The sequence below is a fragment of the Solanum verrucosum genome, unplaced genomic scaffold (assembly GCF_900185275.1).
Source record: "Solanum verrucosum unplaced genomic scaffold, falcon-dt-bn FXZP01000118.1, whole genome shotgun sequence".
NCBI classification, from domain to species: domain Eukaryota; kingdom Viridiplantae; phylum Streptophyta; class Magnoliopsida; order Solanales; family Solanaceae; genus Solanum; species Solanum verrucosum.
The window spans coordinates 731,448-750,911 of NW_026020568.1; the positions used below are offsets into that span (position 1 = coordinate 731,448).

At 40.2% G+C, this 19,464-nt stretch overlaps 3 protein-coding genes and 1 long non-coding RNA gene across 4 annotated transcripts; 2 read left to right on the plus strand and 2 right to left on the minus strand.

Annotated features, from left to right (window-relative positions):
- The first annotated feature begins 208 nt into the window (after positions 1-208).
- On the plus strand, positions 209-1,042 carry LOC125810448 (proline-rich receptor-like protein kinase PERK10). The gene has a single exon (XM_049489927.1). It carries the CDS (start codon positions 209-211, stop codon positions 1,040-1,042), a length of 834 nt encoding a protein of 277 aa, XP_049345884.1.
- Positions 1,043-4,220: 3,178 nt separating this feature from the next.
- LOC125810543 (uncharacterized) lies at positions 4,221-4,633 on the minus strand. Its single transcript, XR_007441874.1, has 3 exons — positions 4,591-4,633; positions 4,385-4,525; positions 4,221-4,234 (listed from the first exon to the last, which is right to left on the minus strand). It is a non-coding gene; the product is annotated as an uncharacterized LOC125810543 (long non-coding RNA).
- A 6,799-nt stretch (positions 4,634-11,432) lies between these two features.
- On the plus strand, positions 11,433-13,373 carry LOC125810530 (pectinesterase-like). Its single transcript, XM_049490002.1, has one exon. The coding sequence runs from the start codon at positions 11,552-11,554 to the stop codon at positions 13,352-13,354; it is 1,803 nt and encodes a 600-aa protein (XP_049345959.1). The 5' UTR covers positions 11,433-11,551; the 3' UTR covers positions 13,355-13,373.
- Positions 13,374-16,233: 2,860 nt separating this feature from the next.
- LOC125810533 (uncharacterized) lies at positions 16,234-19,464 on the minus strand. Its single transcript, XM_049490006.1, has 4 exons — positions 19,174-19,464; positions 18,253-18,827; positions 16,916-17,431; positions 16,234-16,496 (listed from the first exon to the last, which is right to left on the minus strand). Exons 1-4 carry the CDS (start codon positions 19,403-19,405, stop codon positions 16,368-16,370), a joined length of 1,452 nt encoding a protein of 483 aa, XP_049345963.1. The 5' UTR covers positions 19,406-19,464; the 3' UTR covers positions 16,234-16,367.

Below are 19,464 nucleotides of genomic sequence, written 5' to 3' on the forward strand. Positions count from 1 at the left end.
ACCCCACCTTCCGCCTATAATCTTCCCCACGCCTTTCTCGGGGTTTCGCACCCCGACGTTTCCCCATGTCCCTGCTTCGAGGCTCCACTCCCCGAGGCTTCCCTCACCCCCCGCCTCAAAGCTCTGCGCCCCGAGGCTTACCCCACCTTCCGCCTATAAGCTTCGCGCCCTGAGGCTTACCCCACCCTTGCCTTGACTCCCCCCCTCGATGCTTCCTCCCTGTTCCCGCTTCGAAGCTCCGCTCCCCGAGGCTTCCTTCAGCCCCCCGCCTCAGGCTTCCCTCACCTCCCCGCCTCGAGGCTTCTGCGCCTCAGGCTTCCCCCACCCCCGCCTCAAGGCTTTTGCTCCCCAAGTCTTCCCCCACCCAGGCTCCGCTCCTCGAAGCTTCCCCTACTCCCGCCTCAAGGCTCCGCTCCCCGAAGCTTCCGCCACCTCCCGCCTCGAGGCTCTGCTCCCCGAGGCACCCTCACCCCCGCCTCAAGGCTCTGCACCCGAGGCCCCCCACCCACTGCTTCGAGGCTACGTACCCGGGGCCCCTCTACCCACTGTCTCAAGGCTGCGCACCCCGAGGCCTCTCCACCAATTACCTCGAGGCTACGCACCTCGAGTCCACTCCACCCCCCTGCCTCGAGGCTCCGCACCTGGAGGTTTCCCTACGCCTCCCTCGAGGTTCCGCACCCCGACGCTTCCCCTTGTCCCTGCTTCGAGGCTCTACTCCCCGAGGCTTCCCCTACCCCCCGCCTCAAAGCTCTGCGCCCCGAGGCTTACCCCACCCTCCGCCTATAAGCTCCGCGACCTGAGGCTTACTATGCCTTGCCTTGACTCACCCCCTCGAGGCTTCCTCCATGTTCCCGCTTCGAGGCTCCGCTCCCCGAGGCTTCCCTCATTCCCCCGCCTCAGGCTTTCCTCACCCCCCTGCCACGAGGCTTCTGCGCCTCAGGCTTCCCCCACCCCCTGTCTCAAGGCTTCTGCTCCCCGAGGCTTCCCCCATCCCCCGTCTCAGGCTTCCGCTCCCCGAGGCTTCACCCACCCCTCGCCTTGAGGCTTTCACGCCCCGAGGCTTCCCCCTTGCCCCCCGCCTTGAGCATCCGCTCTATGAGGCCCCCTTTCCCCCGCCTTGAGGCTTCTGCGCCCTGAGGCTTCCTCTTTGTGCCCACTTCGAGGCTCCGCTCCCCGAGGCTTCCCCCACTTCAAGCTTCCCTCACCCCTCTGCCTCGAGGCTTCCCTCGCCTAAGGCTTTCCTCACTCCCCCGCCTTGAGGCTTCCCCCGCCTCAGGCTTTCCTCACCCCCCGCCTCGAGTCTTCTGCACCTTAGGCTTCCCCTACCCCCCGCCTCGAGGCTTTTGCTCCTCGAGGATTCCCCCACCCCTCGCCTCAGGCTTCCGCTCCGCGAGGTTTCACCCACCCCCCACCTTGAGGCTTGCGCGCCTCAAGGCTTTCCCCCTGCCCCCGCCTTGAGGCTCTGCTCCCCGAGGCCCCCCTTCCCTCGCCTAGAGGCTTTCGTGCCCCGAGGCTTCCCCCACCCCCTGCCTCGAGGCTCCGCACCCTCTATCGAGGCCCCACCGCCTTGAGGCTTTCACGCCCCAAGGCTTCTTCCTTGCCCCCCGCCTTGAGGATCCGCTCCATGAGGCCCCATTTCCCCCGCCTTGAGGCTTCTGCGCCCCGAGGCTTCCTCTCTGTGCCCGCTTCGAGGCTCCGCTCCCCGAGGCTTCCCCCGCTTCAAGCTTCCCTCACCCCCCGCCTCGAGGCTTCTGCGCCTCAGGCTTCCCCTACCCCCCGCCTCGAGGCTTTTGCTCCTCGAGGATTCCCCCACCCCTCGCCTCAGGCTTCCGCTTCCCGAGGTTTCACCTACCCCCCAACTTGAGGCTTACGCGCCTCGAGGCTTCCCCTCTGCCCCCGCCTTGAGGCTCTGCTCCCCGAGGCCCCCCTTCCCCCGCCTAGAGGCTTTCGTGCCCCGAGGCTTCCCCCACCCCCTGCCTCGAGGCTCCGCATCCTCTACCGAGGCCTCCTTGCCTGCCACAAGGCCTCGCACCCCGAGGCTTTTCCCACCCCCCCTCCGAGTCCCTCCACCCCTTGCCTCGAGGCTCTGCACCCCCTACCGAGGCCCCCCGCCTGCCTCAAGGCTTCGACCCCGAGGCTTCCCCCACCCTCTGCCTCGAGGCTCCGCACCCCTTACTGAGCCCCCCCGCCTCGAGGATCCCCACTACCCACCGAGACCCCCCTGCCACCCCACCCTGCCTCGAGGCTCCGCACCCCGAGGCTTTGCCCTCCCGCCACCGAGGCCCCACTGCCCCTGCCTGAGGCTTCCGCGCCAGAGGCTTTACCCACCCCCCGCCCCGAGGCTTCCCCCACCTCCCGCCTCGAGGTTTCCCCAGCCCTCGCCTCGAGGCTTCCCACTCCCCACTGAGACCTCCCCACCCCGCCTCAAGGCTCCGCACCCCGAGGCTTCCACCACTCTCTACCGAGTCCCCCCAGTCCCCCTTGCCTCAGGCTTCCGCATCCCGAGGCTTCCCCCACCCCCCGCCTTGGGGCTTCCTTCTCCGCGCCTTCGTCCCCTTACCTCCCACCTCGAGGCTCCGCTCCCCGAATCCCCCCTCCCCCATCGCTCCCAAGGGCCCTCCACCCCACTCCCGCCTCGAGGCACCGCACCCCGAGGTCCCCCACCCCTTCCTCTCGCCTCGAGGCACCACACCTTGAGGCCTCCCCCACCCCCCGCCTCGAGGCACCGCACCCCAAAGCACGCATCCCCGAGGCCATCCCCCACCCCCCGCCTCGAGTAACCACTCCCCGAGGCCCTTCATCACTCCCCGGCTCGAGGCACCACTCCCCTAGGCCCCCACCTCTACCCCCTACCTCGAGGCACCGAGGCCCTCCCCCACCCCTACCCTTTGCCTCGAGGCACAACACCCCAAGGCCCTCCCCCACCCCCCACCTCGAGGCACCGTATGCCTCCCGCCCTCGCCTCGACTCCATTTTCAACACCTGCATAATAGGTAAGTGTTATATGTTTTCATTAGGAAAGGTGCCACTGCAATGTTTAACTACTGTTTATGTTTTCATTAGGAAAGGTGACATAATCTGACAAGACTGAACAAGAAAAAGGTTTGGTGCTAGAATCTGAAACCATGTTTGTTTAAGTAGCTATATAGACTAACCGCTCCTTATGTGTTATGATCAATAATTATCTGATTGGACTGATCATGTACATCTTATCTCATTACATATTCTAGAATTGCAAGTGTTCAGTCTGAATGTGGAGTTTCTTCAAGTTTTAATATATGATAATAATCGTGTTCACAGTTTAATATTCATAAATATTTAATGAATATTTTAATAGTTTTAGCAAAAATTATTGGTTTATCATGAACCCGCAAGCAATTAATTGTTGGATCCATCCGAGATAAGTCCCTTTTATCTTTAAACAGAAAAATATTTATGTTCAAATTTTGAGAATGAAATCAACTTTGTTAGATGATACTTAATTTTCTAAAATATTTTTTGGTGCAAATTAATTAACTAACCCAGAAACAGATACCAATCGACACTAAGTAGAAACAAAACAAAAAGTATTCATTTTATTGTTCAACTTATGCAAAACATTAATGTTCCAGAAGAGGATTGTTGAGTGTCACAAAGTGTGGATTTTGACTCATAAAAGTGTGACCCAATTCAGCAGTTTAAGTTGACTTAGGTTTCTATATTAGGATATGATATGATCCATTACTCTAACTATCCTGATCATAGAAAATTAATTTTATACTCCTTTTGTCTATGGATCTTTACTTGTCTACTATACAAAGAAAAAGATGCCGTAAACATCGTGATGCGGTCATCATGCAAGCTACTCACCATAGCATGATCATAAGGAAAAAAATGTTAAGATCATGGCAAAAACATATGCAGTAGAGGTCAGAAGGTAGTTTCTTACGATGATGCGGTCATCATGCAAGCTACTCCAAGCAACTGTAGTCGTTGCGCCTATCCATCAATCAAATGCAGAGTGTCTGGGCCTGTACTCATTGGCAACCTATACATCAAACAAGCTCCACATCAAGGTCATCATGCAAGCTACTCCAAGCAACTTTAGTTGTTGCGCCTGTCCATCAATCAAATGCAGAGTGTCTGGGCTTGTACTCCTAGGCAACCTATACATCAAACAAGCTCCACATCAAACTAACGAATTACTGAGCTCATCGATATTTGTTCATAAGTTTCAGTATGCTGAAAATTCTATCTGCAAAAAGGCGTGGTTTTGTATTGAGAAGGGCCATATGCATTAAACCTATGGACTCTGCATCCCAGAGGATGGCAACTTAAGTTCACTCGAAATATGCATAAAATATAGATCACCACGCATAGGAGTGAGTCAATTTTACTGAAGTACCTCCGGAGATCCGTCTTCATTATAAATAGAGCTATCTGGTTGCTTTGAAGACTCATCCTTAGTACAAATGACTGGAAATTCAGCTACTGGCATCAGTAAAACTCTATTTGCTTCAGAATTATATGACGATATTTTCCCAACCTACATTAGAAGGGAACATCAAATTCACAAACAGAAGTACATAATATGATGGAGACAACTTATACCCGATAGGAGGAAACTTCAGGGGTCCAGGTTGATGATAACTCACAAGTATGCAATCACAAGACCTTCTTGCCAAATTTAAAAACTGTTTTTCTAAATACTAAAATTGTGGTCACCCAAATCAATACATCAACCACCACCCAATGTCCGGAGTTTTGGGTAGTGTAGATTGTCAATTGCTTTGTGTGAGTCTCATTAGTCTAAAGTTAGCAGCAGATATCAGTGCAGCAGATATCAGTGCAACAGATACTGAAGGCTACAGATGCATTAAAAAACAAGAACAAACCTTGGGCAGGCCAGAAGTTCTAAGTATGGAAAAAATCATGTTGGGAGCGTCAATTCCGAAAGGACCCTACAATGCGCGATCTAAATTTATTTGAGACACCAATGCAGACTCCGAACATCGGATGGAAATTTTTTTTTAGGTTGTTGATTTAGAGAGTGCAAAAGATAAATAAGAAATCATTCATTTCATCGCACTTTCTTAGTTTTCCTGAATTCTAATGAAACTAAGTTTAAGAACCCTACCACAAGAAGTGTTTGAAGAGTTAAAACCTAAGCCTAAAACAGTACTTTTATAACTAAGTTCCAACTAAAAGCCCCAAAGAAAAGCTTATTGGTGAAAGAGCAGAAAAAAGGTCACTTTTTGGAGTGTTTAGAAGAAGACTTTTTCCTTGGGATGCATTTTCCTTTTACAGCCTTCAACTCCTCCTCTTCATCTTCTTCTGTTGCTACTTCTCTTAGCCCTTCCTTTGAGCCCTACATATTAAAGTACTGTAAATACACATCCAAATATTAAAGCCTGATGACAAGTCTGTCTATTCTTACTTTTTTTCAACTTAGACATACCTTTTTCACCTAAAATAAGAAAGTTGAGACAAACTTTTACCAATGTAGTAACAAGTTTTTAAAACTATTCTACTAAAATGAATGACCTTACATTGACAAAATAGTAATCCATCAACTCCACTTTATGTGGACAATTACTATTTGCATATTCATAGGACTTTTTATCTTTTCCTTGCCATTTTTCTTAATATAGTTTAACTATTTTGAATTATTAATTAGTGTGACTTATATATTATTTATGTCATTTCTATATGATGATAACTGAGTATACTATCCATGGAGAGTAATGATCCATCTGCAAGTGGCAGGAAGAGGAATAGCAGTGATCTTAGTTACAACTTTAGATACAAGAAACAATCTTTTTCAATTTACTCACATTGCAAAACAGCTTATTAAATAAAAGGTTCATAAAACTGTGATAACTCAAAACCATCAAAAGTTGCTTAACTTCTTCTACTCATTTGTTTAAAGATAAATCTTTTCCCTAACAAATTAAGAACAGTACTAAAATCATTTAAGAAGACAAAAAGCATGAATTCATGTTAACACTGAAAATAATAATCTAGAATGCCACTGGTCCACATCATAATTGTCCGATGATCCTATGTCCGGAGAATTTTGATGTGTGGATGCTGAAAAAGCCTACGGTCTCTCAAAAGATTAAAGATTGCTGAATTTCGAAGTGATCTTTCCCTGTCTCTCCATCCCTAAGCTTCCAACGCTAGGGGTTCCTTTCTCTTGGTCGGCCTCCCTTGGAGTGGAAGGCTGCCGAGCGTTATGGGACATGGGAAAAATCAACTTCTGTTTCTGATTACTCTGGAAAAAAAAAGCTTTGGTTGACGCAATCCTATGTGTAACCCACCTCTTTAGTACATGATGAATTTAATTTCTTTTCTGCAGCAAAGCTTCTTAGAAGAGTTGGAGAAGACTGTTGCACTGTTGGCCTTTGAAGATGTATCCAACTGCCCTATTGGAGAGCTTCTGGATGTATCACAGCGGCTAAAGACCACTAGTAGCTTCATGGTATGAAATGTTATTTTTTTTATGATTAATCTTTGATTTAAAAGCTTCCAAAGCCTTTTGTAGATGCTAATATGGGCACAAAATCAGCTTGGTAAAAAAGCCATGTATCCGCGCATAAAAGATTAATCGACTGCTAAACTGGAAGATCCTCTTGTTTGAAGGATAACCAAATCTTGACCAATTGCTTGAAGATGATGTATTGTTCGTCTTTCAAGACCTATAGTTACTTTCATTTTTAATCAAATTATGGATTCTTCGATTAATGTTGTGTTTGTTTATGATCACAATGTACAGTGAACTTGTTTATCACAATAAACAAAGAATTCAACTTCCAAATATCACAATCTCGACCAAAAAACAAAAATGAAATCCCTCAGATCTTCACTTGATTTTATACAAATTGATTTGTACCCAATATCTTAAACATTAACCATTTTACCTATTTTATCCAAGAAAGAAAAACCCACCCCACAAAACACACCTACACTTTCCTTGCATACGCAAATTTACGCAAGAAACCCCATAACCAACATACAAAAAAGTGAATTATCAAACCAGTAATAAAAAAAATACAAAAAAAATAAATAAAACCCAATACTCCAATTATTTTCCTACAGTAAAAAAAAAAACAGAGAAAGACTCACAAGTTTGGAGGAAGTAGAAATCGAGTTGCGGGCAGATATAGCTATATGATTCGAGATCTGTCTGATTATGGAAGCTCCAGCATTCAATTCTCTTATCTGATTATTCTCCAACCCCGATAAATTACTTGTCTCTTTACCGCCGCACTCAAAACAGAGGAACACCTATTCTGGGTCGTCACTCATATCCTCCTTGTAATGTAAAACGATCGAAAAATTAAACCCTTATCAACTCTTCTTCAAGAAAACGAAGAAGAAGCCGTTACTCTGTAATTCAAAGAGGGCGATTTGAATTTGATTTGATGTAGGTGTTCGTTAGGAGCGGATAAGGGTTGGGCCCACTAAATAAAGTCACTAATAAGATGACACACGTAGGTAATGTGTATTGTGGGTTTAGTAATTTTCTTGTAAAGGAAGTCTATTAAAGTCAAATTATGAGTAAGCACTGAAACAACGTATTCGGTAAAATCTCACGAGTTAGCTACATTCAAAGAAGATGGTGTATACACATTGGGTAAAAATTCTGTTTAAAGTTTTGTGGGCATTTGGTCATATTTTATTGTGAAGTTTTTTAAGAAGGTAATTTTTGTTTTTAAAGTGAAAACTTATATTTGGCTATGATTTTTTTTAAATTCAACTCGAAGTTGTATTTCAAATTTGAAAACGGGTTATGGCATGTTTTCCAACTAACAGTTTACTTTTATGAATTGTATTTAAGTACATGCATGTATGATTTATATGAATATTAGTATTGTTTTAAGGGTAAATGGTCAAATATGCCCCTAAACTATTCGAAAAGGTCTAGATATACCCTCCGTTTAAAGTTTGGCTCACTCATGCCCTCGCCGTCCAACTTTTCGTCTAAATATGTCCTTATGGGCGTTAGTTGGTCTGCTGGACATATCCAGCTCATTTTCCATTTCATTAAATGCCACGTGGAATTGCCATGTCATTTTGACTTTACCACATGTCATTTATATGAAAATGGAAAGGCATCAATTATGCCCCTAAAAAATTCGAACCCAAAAACACCTAATCCAACCCATAAATCAACCCCCTCTTTTAAATAAACTACCCGACCCATTTTCAACAATTTTGTTTAAATTTTTATTTTTTTCGGTAAATCCCGAAAATTAGTAATTGATTAATGAAAAATAGGAAAAATATGAAAAAAATATAAAATTAACGCCAAAAATTCACAAATAAATATTGTAACCTTAAATTCAACAATTTTTTTAAATTTTTATTTTTTTGGGTAAATCACGAAAATGAGTAATTGATTAATAAAAAATATAAAATTAACGCCAAAAAATCACAAATAAATATAGTAACCTTGAATTCAAAAATTTCAACAATTTTTTTAAATTTTTATTTTTTTTAATAAAATACTCATTTTCGAAATTTGCCGAAAAAAATAAAAAAATTTTAAAAATTGTTGAAATTTTTTAATTCAAGGTTACTATATTTTTTTGTATTTTTTGGCGTTAATTTTATATTTTTTATTAATCAATTACTCATTTTCGGGATTTACCCAAAAAAAATAAAAATTTTAAAAAATTGTTGAATTTAAGGTTACAATATTTATTTGTGAATTTTTGGCGTTAATTTTATATATTTTTCCTATTTTTTATTAATCAATTACTAATTTTCGGGATTTATCGAAAAAATAAAAATTTAAACAAAATTATTGAAAATGGGTCGGGTAGTTTATTTAAAAGGGGGGTTGATTTATGGGTCGGATTAGGTGTTTATGAGTTCGAATTTTTTAGGGGCATAATTGATCCCTTTCCATTTTTAATATAAATGACATGTGGTAAAGTCAAAATGACATGGCAATTCCACGTGGCATTTAAAGAAATGGAAAATGAGTTGGATATGTCCAGCAGGCCAACTAACGCCCATAAGGGCATATTTAGACGAAAAGTTGGACGGCGAGGGCATGAGTGAGCCAAACGGAGGGTATATCTAGACCTTTTCGAACTTTAAACGGAGGGTATATCTAGACCTTTTCGAATAGTTTAGAGGCATATTTGACCCTTTACCCTTGTTTTAAATACTTTTTGCAAAAAATATAACTAAGCACAACTATTTTTAACTCCTCCATAAATTCTAACTAAAATAAAAAATATTTATAATCTACAACCATACGTCTACTAAGACTATTAATTAATTTGAAATGAAGTTCGTTTTTTATCCATAGATTTTGTTTCAAAATTTTGAAATTATATTTGGAGATTATTTTGAATTAGTTTTTGTTTATTAAACTAGCCACATATGAAGAAAAAAAACAAAGCTTTTTGAAGCTCATTCACAAAAAATTAAACTATATTTTCACGTTCAAACACAATTAAAAGAATAACATATTTTATGCCTTATCTCTAAGTAGTGTATTTTTCTTGATTGACAAATATTTAATGATTTTTTTTTTCATATTAGGTCTCACTTATTTGACAAAAAGTTCACAAATGTTTTCCTTCTATTTAAAAATTCATTTCTTAAAGATAGTTTTGAATAATTCATTTTAGTCAATTTACATATATTATATAAATTGAAACATATGAAGTAAAGAATATGTAATTGAAAAAAAAATTGGGACATGATGAAGTGGAAAGAAAAAAATGGATAAAGAAGAACTACCTCTTCAATAACTTTGTCACGATTCACACTGTCATGATTGGCACCCCCACAATCCACAATTCTGTATTGAGTTCGCAAAAGAAAAATTTTAAAAAAATTTGTTGTTAGTAATGGTGGAGTTTCATTGCATAAAAAATAAGTGATGTTGGTAAGTGGATTGAGATGGAAATCAAAGGTGAATTATTAGATGATTTTCGGAATTTAAATTCAGTTCCATAGAATTGGGGTAGCTGGGTCTGTCCAATTTTTCATGATGATAGAAGATAGGAAAAACTGAATGAATTCTATTTATTGAATCTACTCGAATTTACCTTCAAAGTCATTTAGAGAGCTCATTCAAGTTTGAGGCTTATTTGGAAAAATTCAATCACGCTAGCCTAAAGTCCTATCTTTCACCTCATCAACAATCATAATAGACTCTATAGTTGGATCACGCATGCTAAATACACAACGGATCAGAGGGGATAAGATGTTCCACTCATCAAAGTGTGATACACAAAGCTTCTGCCTAGAAGTAAGCTACCTTCTTTGTCACTTTCAAATCAGTTCCACGAAACTCTTATCCATTCTCCTTAAGAGATGTCGGGGGAGCAAATCCAGCTAACATTGGAATTGGAGATAATTAGGCTCGAACTGATCACTTCATTTAATTATGTGTTGTGATTAAAGGAAACCAAGTGCACATTGCTAAAAGACAGTCAAGCTAAGAAGTAAAACATAAAAAATAGATCGTACATAACAAAATATAAGACATAACGACCTTTAAGCATAGGACAAACAAAAAGTTTATTTTTAAAGTTATATACATTGGTTGTGTAAATATTTTTCTACATAATTATCTTGTACTTTGACCTATTATAAAAGGTTGGTTACTACAATTTTTTATATGTCCTCCTATATTTGTCCCAACTATTTTGCTTGTATTTTATATATTTTTTAACGTATAACATATTACTTTCCATTTAAGATATATATAGTAGGGAGGGCCAAATAACAATAAATCTTAGTGCTAAAGACCAATGTGGAGGTTCGAGTCCACTAAAAGGCATAATATTGACGATCACAATGTAAGCTCTTGAAATAGAAATACACTTATGCTTACAAAATCTTATTGATCATCTCGTCTATCTGATGAATGGAGCGCCTATTTTAAAATCGTAAATAGAGAACTAATAATTTAGTATGTCAATTGCATTCTAGGCATGATAAAAGAGGGATGAACATACTTATTAAAGAAAAAAAACAAGTGAATAAAGGGTACACAAATTTGTACGACTACATTCTAAAATATAGTTGCCTCTGTTTAAAAAATAATTTATTTTATTTTATCTAAATAGTAGTAAAATCTTTTCTATTTTTTACACGCACAAAAAAATAAATCAATATTTAATTATCATTTTTTATATTCTACAGCTTACGTTAATATCAACGTACTATTAACTACCACTAGTTTTCTATTTTAACGCTATAATTAACATTGAAATCTCTGATAAGAACATTTCTTCAAATTTAGTTACATTCAAAGCCACTCAAATAAGCATTTGAATTCTTGGTCATTCCATAATTTTAGATGGTTATATTTAGTATAACAACGTTAATTTTTCCTACATGTTCGTGTTGCCATGCAAATTAAGGTTACTAATCTCTTTCCTAATTACTATAAAAAGCTCACCTTAACATCATAATTCAATCATCTATCTTCTCTAAGTTTATTAATAAAACATCTTTCCTTTTTTCCTTGTTACAATTGATTGATAGGAAAGAGGGAAAGAGTATTATCAAAACCAAAAAAAAAAACAAAAAAAAGTTAAAAATGGTGGGGAAAATCGTGGTTTCGTTAGTATCTTTGATACTTCTAGTTGGTGTGATAGTTGGAGTTGTGGTTGTTGTGAACAAAAATGGTGATAGCAAAGAAGATGAAAGCACAAAAGTTCAAATGAAGAAAGTTCATGAGTTTTGTCAAGCTACTGAATTTAAAGATCAATGTGCTAAGTCACTTGAAAGTGTTGCTAAAAATGAGTCAGCTACAGTTCAGGATTACCTTATGGCTGCATTCCAAACCACACTTGATGAAGTGAAAAAGGGTTTGGATGAGGCTGGAAAGACTACTGTGGACAAAGAGGCTGATCCTTACAATCATATGGCTGTTGATGATTGCAAGCAGTTGCTGCAATCGGCTATCGAGGAGCTTGAAGGTGCACTCAGCTTGGTTGGTGAGACTGATGCTGAGTCAATCCATGAGTATACTCTTGATCTGTTGAATTGGATTGGAGGAGTTTACGCGTACCAAAGCATATGTCTTGATGCTATTGAAAAGCCAGAATATAAATCAGCAATTGAAAAAGGATTAGTGAATGCTACTCAGCTTACCAATAACGCTATCAGCATTGTAGCAAAGATGTCTGATGTGTTGAAATCATTCAACATTCAAATCCCGGAAGGTTTTCTGGATGGTAACAGCAACAGCTCTCCTCATCGTCGTTTGTTGGATGCAAACAAGGTTGATCAGGATGGTTACCCAACATGGTTCCCTGCTGCTGACCGTAAGCTATTGGAGAAAAGCTCCAAAGGAAAAGGAAAAGGAAAGGGAAAAGGCGGTGCTGCTCCAGGAGGAGGACCACCACTTCCCCCAGTAGGATCAGGACCATTAACTCCTCATGCAATTGTTGCCAAGGATGGAAGCGGCAAATTTAAGACTGTTCTCGATGCTATCAAGGCTTACCCAGCAAACCATCAAGGCAGATACATTGTCTACGTCAAGGCTGGTGTTTACGTTGAACAGGTCACTATTGACAAAAAGCAACCAAACGTTTTCATGTATGGTGATGGTGCAGGGAAAACCATCATTTCCTGTGACAAAAATTATGGAAAAATGAGAATCACCACCATGAATACTGCTACAGTTGGTGTTAACAGCGAGGGATTCATAGCTAAGGGAATTACATTCCGCAACACTGCTGGTCCAGATGGTGAACAAGCTGTTGCACTTAGAATCTCTGGAGACAGGGGAGCAGTATTCGACTGCAGCATAGAGGGAAACCAAGACACCTTGTACTATCAAACATTCCGTCAATTCTACCGCAACTGTGTAGTATCTGGTACCATTGATTTCATCTTTGGGATGGGATCAGCTGTGATCCAGAACAGTGAGATCATATTGAGGAGGCCTAGAGGCACTAGCAAGAACACCATCACAGCTGATGGAAGGGACGTAGAAGGCCAAATCACTGGGGTAGTACTTCAGAACTGCAAAATTGTAGCAGAACAATCACTCTTTGCAGATAGGTTCAAATACGAACACTACTTAACGCGCCCATGGAAGAAATTTTCCACCAATGTTTTCATGGAGAGTGAGATCGGTGACCTCATCAGGCCTGAGGGTTATCTGATTTGGGCGTCCGACAAGCCAAATTTTTTCGAACAGACATGTGAAGTGTATGAATATGCAAACAGAGGACCTGGTGCTAACACTAACGGAAGGAGCAAACTCTTCAAGAAGTTCAAGGTTCTTAGCCCACAGGAAGCTACTAAATACACCGTTGGCACTTTCCTTCAAGCTAATGCATGGTTGCCTGGAACCAGTGCACCTTTCTACCTTGGTCTTGGTGGAAAATAGATCATCACAAACAAACAAACATCATTTTACCTACTTCTCAACACCCCTATCTCTACATACCAATCAATATTCTTTCATTTTTTGTTGGAGAAGCTAGAGCATCCTTTTTAAAAAAAAAAACAATAACTAGGAATAATACATACTTATGTTTTTTTGTGTATGTAACCAATTCTTTTATTAATAATAAAGTCAAATTCAAATTTCAATGTTATTTCTTCTTCTTATAGTATGTATTTTTTACGGGCAATTCAGGGAGATAATAGGACCTGCTATGCCCTTGTTTCCTGCCCCTTATTTCAAACTCAAGGAAAGCCTTGATCGATATGAGAAAGATGAGAATAAATAATATGGAAAAACTAAGTTCAAGATTGGGGAAATAACACATTTGCATAGTTTAGGTATGTACTAACAATTTCACCATATATAGTTCAAAATGCAACTTTAGATTACAACTCTATAATTAAAGGGACTAACTCAAGTACCTCACCTCAACAGTTCACTAAAACTGTTCAACACTTAACTATAATCAAATACTCTACTCTACAAGAAGTCCAAACAATTCTCACAAGTTCTCTTCAAGAAGTCAAACCCACTTCTTGTTACAAACCTAGGAATTATTACAGCTCAATAATAAACCTAAAACAAATCAACAAAGACTAATAACCCAACACTTTAATTGATCAGACTTCAACATTAAATAGTTCAGACTCGAACACAACTCATGAACCCGGTTTTAGTGTTGCTGTGATGAAACCTTGTAGTTTTGCTCCAATGGTTATTGCTCTCAAGATGATGACTTTTGTGAATATGCAATAGGTGTCGCTCTGCCTTTGCTGGAAAATTCTCTCAATTTGTGACTTGCAAAAGCCCACCTTCTCTTCTTTGACTTTGTCCTTTTATAGAAGTGGATTAAGCCTCAGTAGAATCCTACTAGGAAAGAAATTAGTTTTTCCTAGAAAAATAGTCGTTTTCCTCATAGGATTTGTTTGTCTCTTTCCTTTTCCGCATAGAAGTCGTCTGCTATTTTTCGTCTCTTTATTTGACCTGGATTTCTGTTTAAAACACGTTTTCTTAATCCATTTATGTAGGTGCGAACTTTTCCCGCCTTTTTATTATATGTATGATACATGTGTGTGAACCTGGTTCATCATCAAAAGTTATTTTTAGAGCTTTGTCAGGTCATCAATAGCCCAAATATGAAATAGACAAAAATAGACATCTAACCTGAAGGGAAGTAAGCGAAAAAACAATAGGCCTAAAAGCAAGCTTGGAGTGCTAAGCTAGGAGGATGATCTATGGACTTGCAGACAAAACCTTAAGATAAGTCTTGGATCAGGGCTTGTTTCAATAGCCTTTTGGAAGAGTAAAACATCCAGCATAATGGATACTGAGTTCAGGTAGGTTATAGCTTTGGAACGAGACAGCTCGTCAGCATTGGTGCATGATTGACCATTTGGCTATCCAAGTTATGTAAAAGAACACATTTTACAGTTTTTTCTTGTCATACGAGGGCACATTTAAGTCCCAAACTTCCTGTCTGAAGCAAATCTTGCAAGTACAATAGAACTATCACTTCTTAAAGTGGAGCAACTTGCTATCATGAAACACCAGCTTTTGCCTTTCACACAGTATGGCTCTAGCCTCTAGGCTCTAAGGCATGTTAGTGCTCATATGTTTTTGTACTACTTCTGCTGACAAGAGCAGATTTCCTCATGAATGTTCCCAGAAGGAAACTGCAGGAGAGTAAACGCGTGGAAGCCATGAATCAGTTATCAGTCTACCTAAGTGTGAGGGAGTTGAGGCAATAAATGTCCATTGCTCATCCACTTCATCATTCATAGAAGGGTTGACGTTAGTATATTCTACATGCACTAGTTTAAGATATTGATTCCACATGCATAGCTCCATAATTCCATTCAAGATGGTAGCCTGAAAGTGGCTAGTTCTGCAGAAACATTACGAAATGCATTTGTTTACTTTACTTTATATCTGTCATAGGCAAAGAGTTTTTCTCATAGTAACCTTTGATTTCAAAAATACCATACAAGCATTTGATACTACACAGATATAACACAGTTTTTTCATCATGAAAGGAGTATCTGCATTACATATAAGGGCATGTTAGAATGACAGTACTGAAGGATTTTGAGCATGAATAACCTTAACTTGCAATAAAATCAGAAAGATTGAACCTGTGAGTGTGACTATTTGAAGTTCCATTAGCACTTACTACTGTCTTCCACCCTCTTCATCAATCACTTTCCATGAAATATTTTCAACCTGCCACAAACATTTAAAAAATGTTAAGCACATATTTCTCTGTACCATTATGGGTTTGTGATGGTATATAGCATGGCCTCCAGTCCTTGACAAAAATTAAATTATCAAAAAGTACAATAAAGAAGTGAAGGAAATCTCTTCTTCAAATAGCCCACCACTTCCATAGATCAATAAGTAGTTAAACTGCAGCAGTTGAATCAAATTGGCATACTGCAGGAGGGGAGGATTGCTTCATGGCCAAAGAACAAATATAATCTCCAACATGGTTTGGATTTGTTCCTTTTCTGATGCTTATAGAAACAGTATGCTTTTTTTAACAATAGACATCACAAGAAGAAGTACATAGATTTTACACTTCATGTTCATCCATAAAGTACAGAACTATCCGGTTCATTTCCAAGGTCATTGTGCTATAATTTTCATTCCACCAGAAGCAAATGCTATCAAGGGAAAGTCAACATCCAGAAAATCCATGAAAATAAAGCAAAAACAAAACAATTTTTTTTCTTCTGTTCCAGTCTCTTCTAAGTCAGGGAAATAAAGAAACAAGAGTTGCCCCCCGTCAGATGCAGATCTAGTATAGAAATATGAAGCTTTGCACAAATCGTTGTTACAATGTTACAGTTACTTGGGGTAACATAATTTGGCTACAGGTACAATATTACAGTTACTTGGTGTAACATAATTTGTCTACAGTTACAATGTTGAATGGAATGGTAACATAATTTCGGTTTTACGAGGTAAGTAAAACATCAAAATCACTCAGAGTCCATTCTGCCACTTCATCTTTGTCGCTAACAAAAATTTCTGTTCCCACATCCAGAGATGTCCATATTCTTCTAGCAGGAGGTGTACCTGGATCCTGCAGCCAAAAACAGCAAGGATGGAATCATGCAGGTTGGTTGGGCCACTTGTTATTCAATCTTTAGTGTTTGTGCATTTATGTCTCATTCAAACATGGATTTTGCACACATTTAATAAAGTTAATGTTGAAGTGTGTGACCGTCTCATCTAAAAGCTTAAGTTGTTAGAGAGAACACACTTTTATTAGTTAATTATATTCTCAACACACCCCTCACGTGCAGGCCTGATTGTTTTTCATGAGCCAAACACGTGGAGATTCTTTTTGATATGTGTTGCGTTGAGATTCGATTCCAGGACCTCTGCCTGCTTTAATACCATGTTGAAGTGTGTGACCGTCTCATTTAGAAGCTTAAGTTGTTACAGAGAACACACTTTTATTAGTTAATTATATTATCAACAGCTAACAATCCCACTTACTTGATAGAAGTAAAGTCTGCTAGAAAGGCCACCGACATCAAGCTCCCAGGTTCTTCCATCCCCAACCCAGCCGTCTCCTTGTTTGGTTGGATATCCATAGTCTGCCCATATTGGATGAGGCAGCAACTGAAGTAGCTCCTGTGCCTGGGGATTACTGTAAGGATCACATGTGCTATATGGCTTTTCCAAGTGCTCGGCATTCCCAGGTGCACAATAATAGTGATAAGCTGAATAAGGGAAGTGAGAGGTGTTATTCCTGTAGATTTTGGTATTGTTTGGTGTGATGTGGAAAGGTGGGCAGTTGCCAATATTTGTGGGGCTGCACCAAGCTGCAGTTTCTGGATTAATAATCATTTCACTGTATCTGGTAACATCAGTGATAACATCTCCATCACATGGAGCACCATTGTTCTTCCAGCAACTGCCAATATCTATCAAGTAAAACTGACTCTTGGGTCCTCCTCCTACCTTGACATCCAAGGTCAATTTGACCTTAAAATTAGGTGACTCTGGCAGCTGAAAGAAAAATAATCGTGCTGTTATCGGGAATAGCATTAATAAAATATCTTTTTCGTCTTTGTATTTTCATTTGTGACAAATGGTTTAGAAATATTCTCATTACCCAGAGACCGGCATTCTTCAAAAGACATTTTAGTAGTATCCTCAGTTCTTTGCTAATACTCAGGATAAACTATTTGTATAACTAACACCCCCTGCCTTCTACCCATCTTTTTATGGTAACTAGAGTTCCCCTGAATCATTATGAACTATTAGTACTGTCTAATGTACTCAAAACCATCTTACTAATCAACTTCCAAAAGTGACAGCAAGCAAGTGCGACCCCGGAAATGACATTAGCTTGTAAATGATAATAGGGGTTTAACTGTTGAATACCCCTCAGGTGTCTGGTGACCTACCACGGAGGTTTACAATTAAATAACCTGTTGTGCTCGAAATTTAGTGGTAAGATAAAGACATGATAAAATGACAATGGTGCCAAACAAACATTCAGGGCAGGCCTAATTTCTCTAATGTGGATATCATGTGGGTGACCTCTACTAATTCAACTTTTCCATCACTTATTTTTTCTCTTTGCTTTCTTAATCCACCTTTCATGCGGGCCATCGGAGTTGACATCACACCAAATTAATAGACAGTGTTTAAAGAATCATGATTAATAATCCTAATTGCAAATGGAACTTAAAAAGGAACTTCATGCTCCATAACAATGATGCTAGTAAAGGCAAATACAACTTGGAAGATATTTACAAGGCCTTTTATACAATTTGAATGGAGAGAATAAACACAAATTTGAGTATAAAAAACAGTGAGCTTACAATTTTTAACATTCCTCTGGTATCATAGTGGTAGCCTCCAGAGAACCCTTTAGTCGCATCAGCCCGAAGATACAACATCAGCCATGGATACAATTTGGATGTTCTGAGTTTGTGCTTAAATACCCAACCTCCTTTGCCAACTTTCTTCTCCCAAACTACCTCAAAAAAAGAACTACTACTACTACCAGCTGTAGAACCCAAATCATAAGTACCATTAAAACCTCCCATCATAGTTTCATCATCAGATAAATAAGTAGGCTGATGAAACAGTATAGGCTGATTCATACATCCCTTCCCAAAACACGGAAATCTTCCCGGCTTAAAAGGGGGCACTTTTTTCCCATTCTCTGGACAAAGACCAGATTTCGAGTCATAGTTTCCGTTCTTCAACATTATCATCCAAAATTGCCATGGCCTTGGGGTATCATCAACTTCACACAATGAACCTAGATATAATTCCTTCTCAGCAGCATACAAATCAGGATCATTCTTAGCCTTAGGACTCAGCCCAGGAAATGACTTCCCAACCCCAAGCTTATTATCAGACTCAGTTACCTTATGACTCAATGAACTCTCTGCACATCACACAACCATAACAAAAATAGCTCAAAAACCCAATAAATAGAAAAAAGGGGTTATTGCTATTTATCAATTTTTGTACAACTATAGAGCTGGTTTGGGGTTTCTAAATTTTAGGACAGAAGATTGATGGCAGAGTTTGAACCCACAACACTAGTGTGAAATGCATTTCCGCATCCCCTTTCAACTAAGCTGTCAATCAATTTTAGTCAGGGTATATTTATTTAATTTTCTAATATAAATATCGAGTCTATAAAAAGCTAATGGATTCGTCCAAACCCGAATCCCCACCTAGCTCCAGATACAAGTAATCAGAAGGAAAAGGGAAAAATGAGATTTTACCAGAAAGATCAAAGCAATCTGCAGCTCTAGGGCTACCCATTCCAGGAACTTCTTCACCAACTTCATTACAGAAATTCCAAGCTTCTAAACCTACTCTGAGTCCATCTCTTCTCATTCCCGCATCTCCGACAGCAGATGAATAACCACTATCAGCTCCTTCACAACAAATTAGAAGTACTGTCCAATTCATCGTCAACAATACCAAGATAAATAATGGAAACAAAATTTCCATGTTGCATGGACAAAAGCAAGAAACTAGTAAGAAAACTTAAAGCCCACTGTTTATGCAAC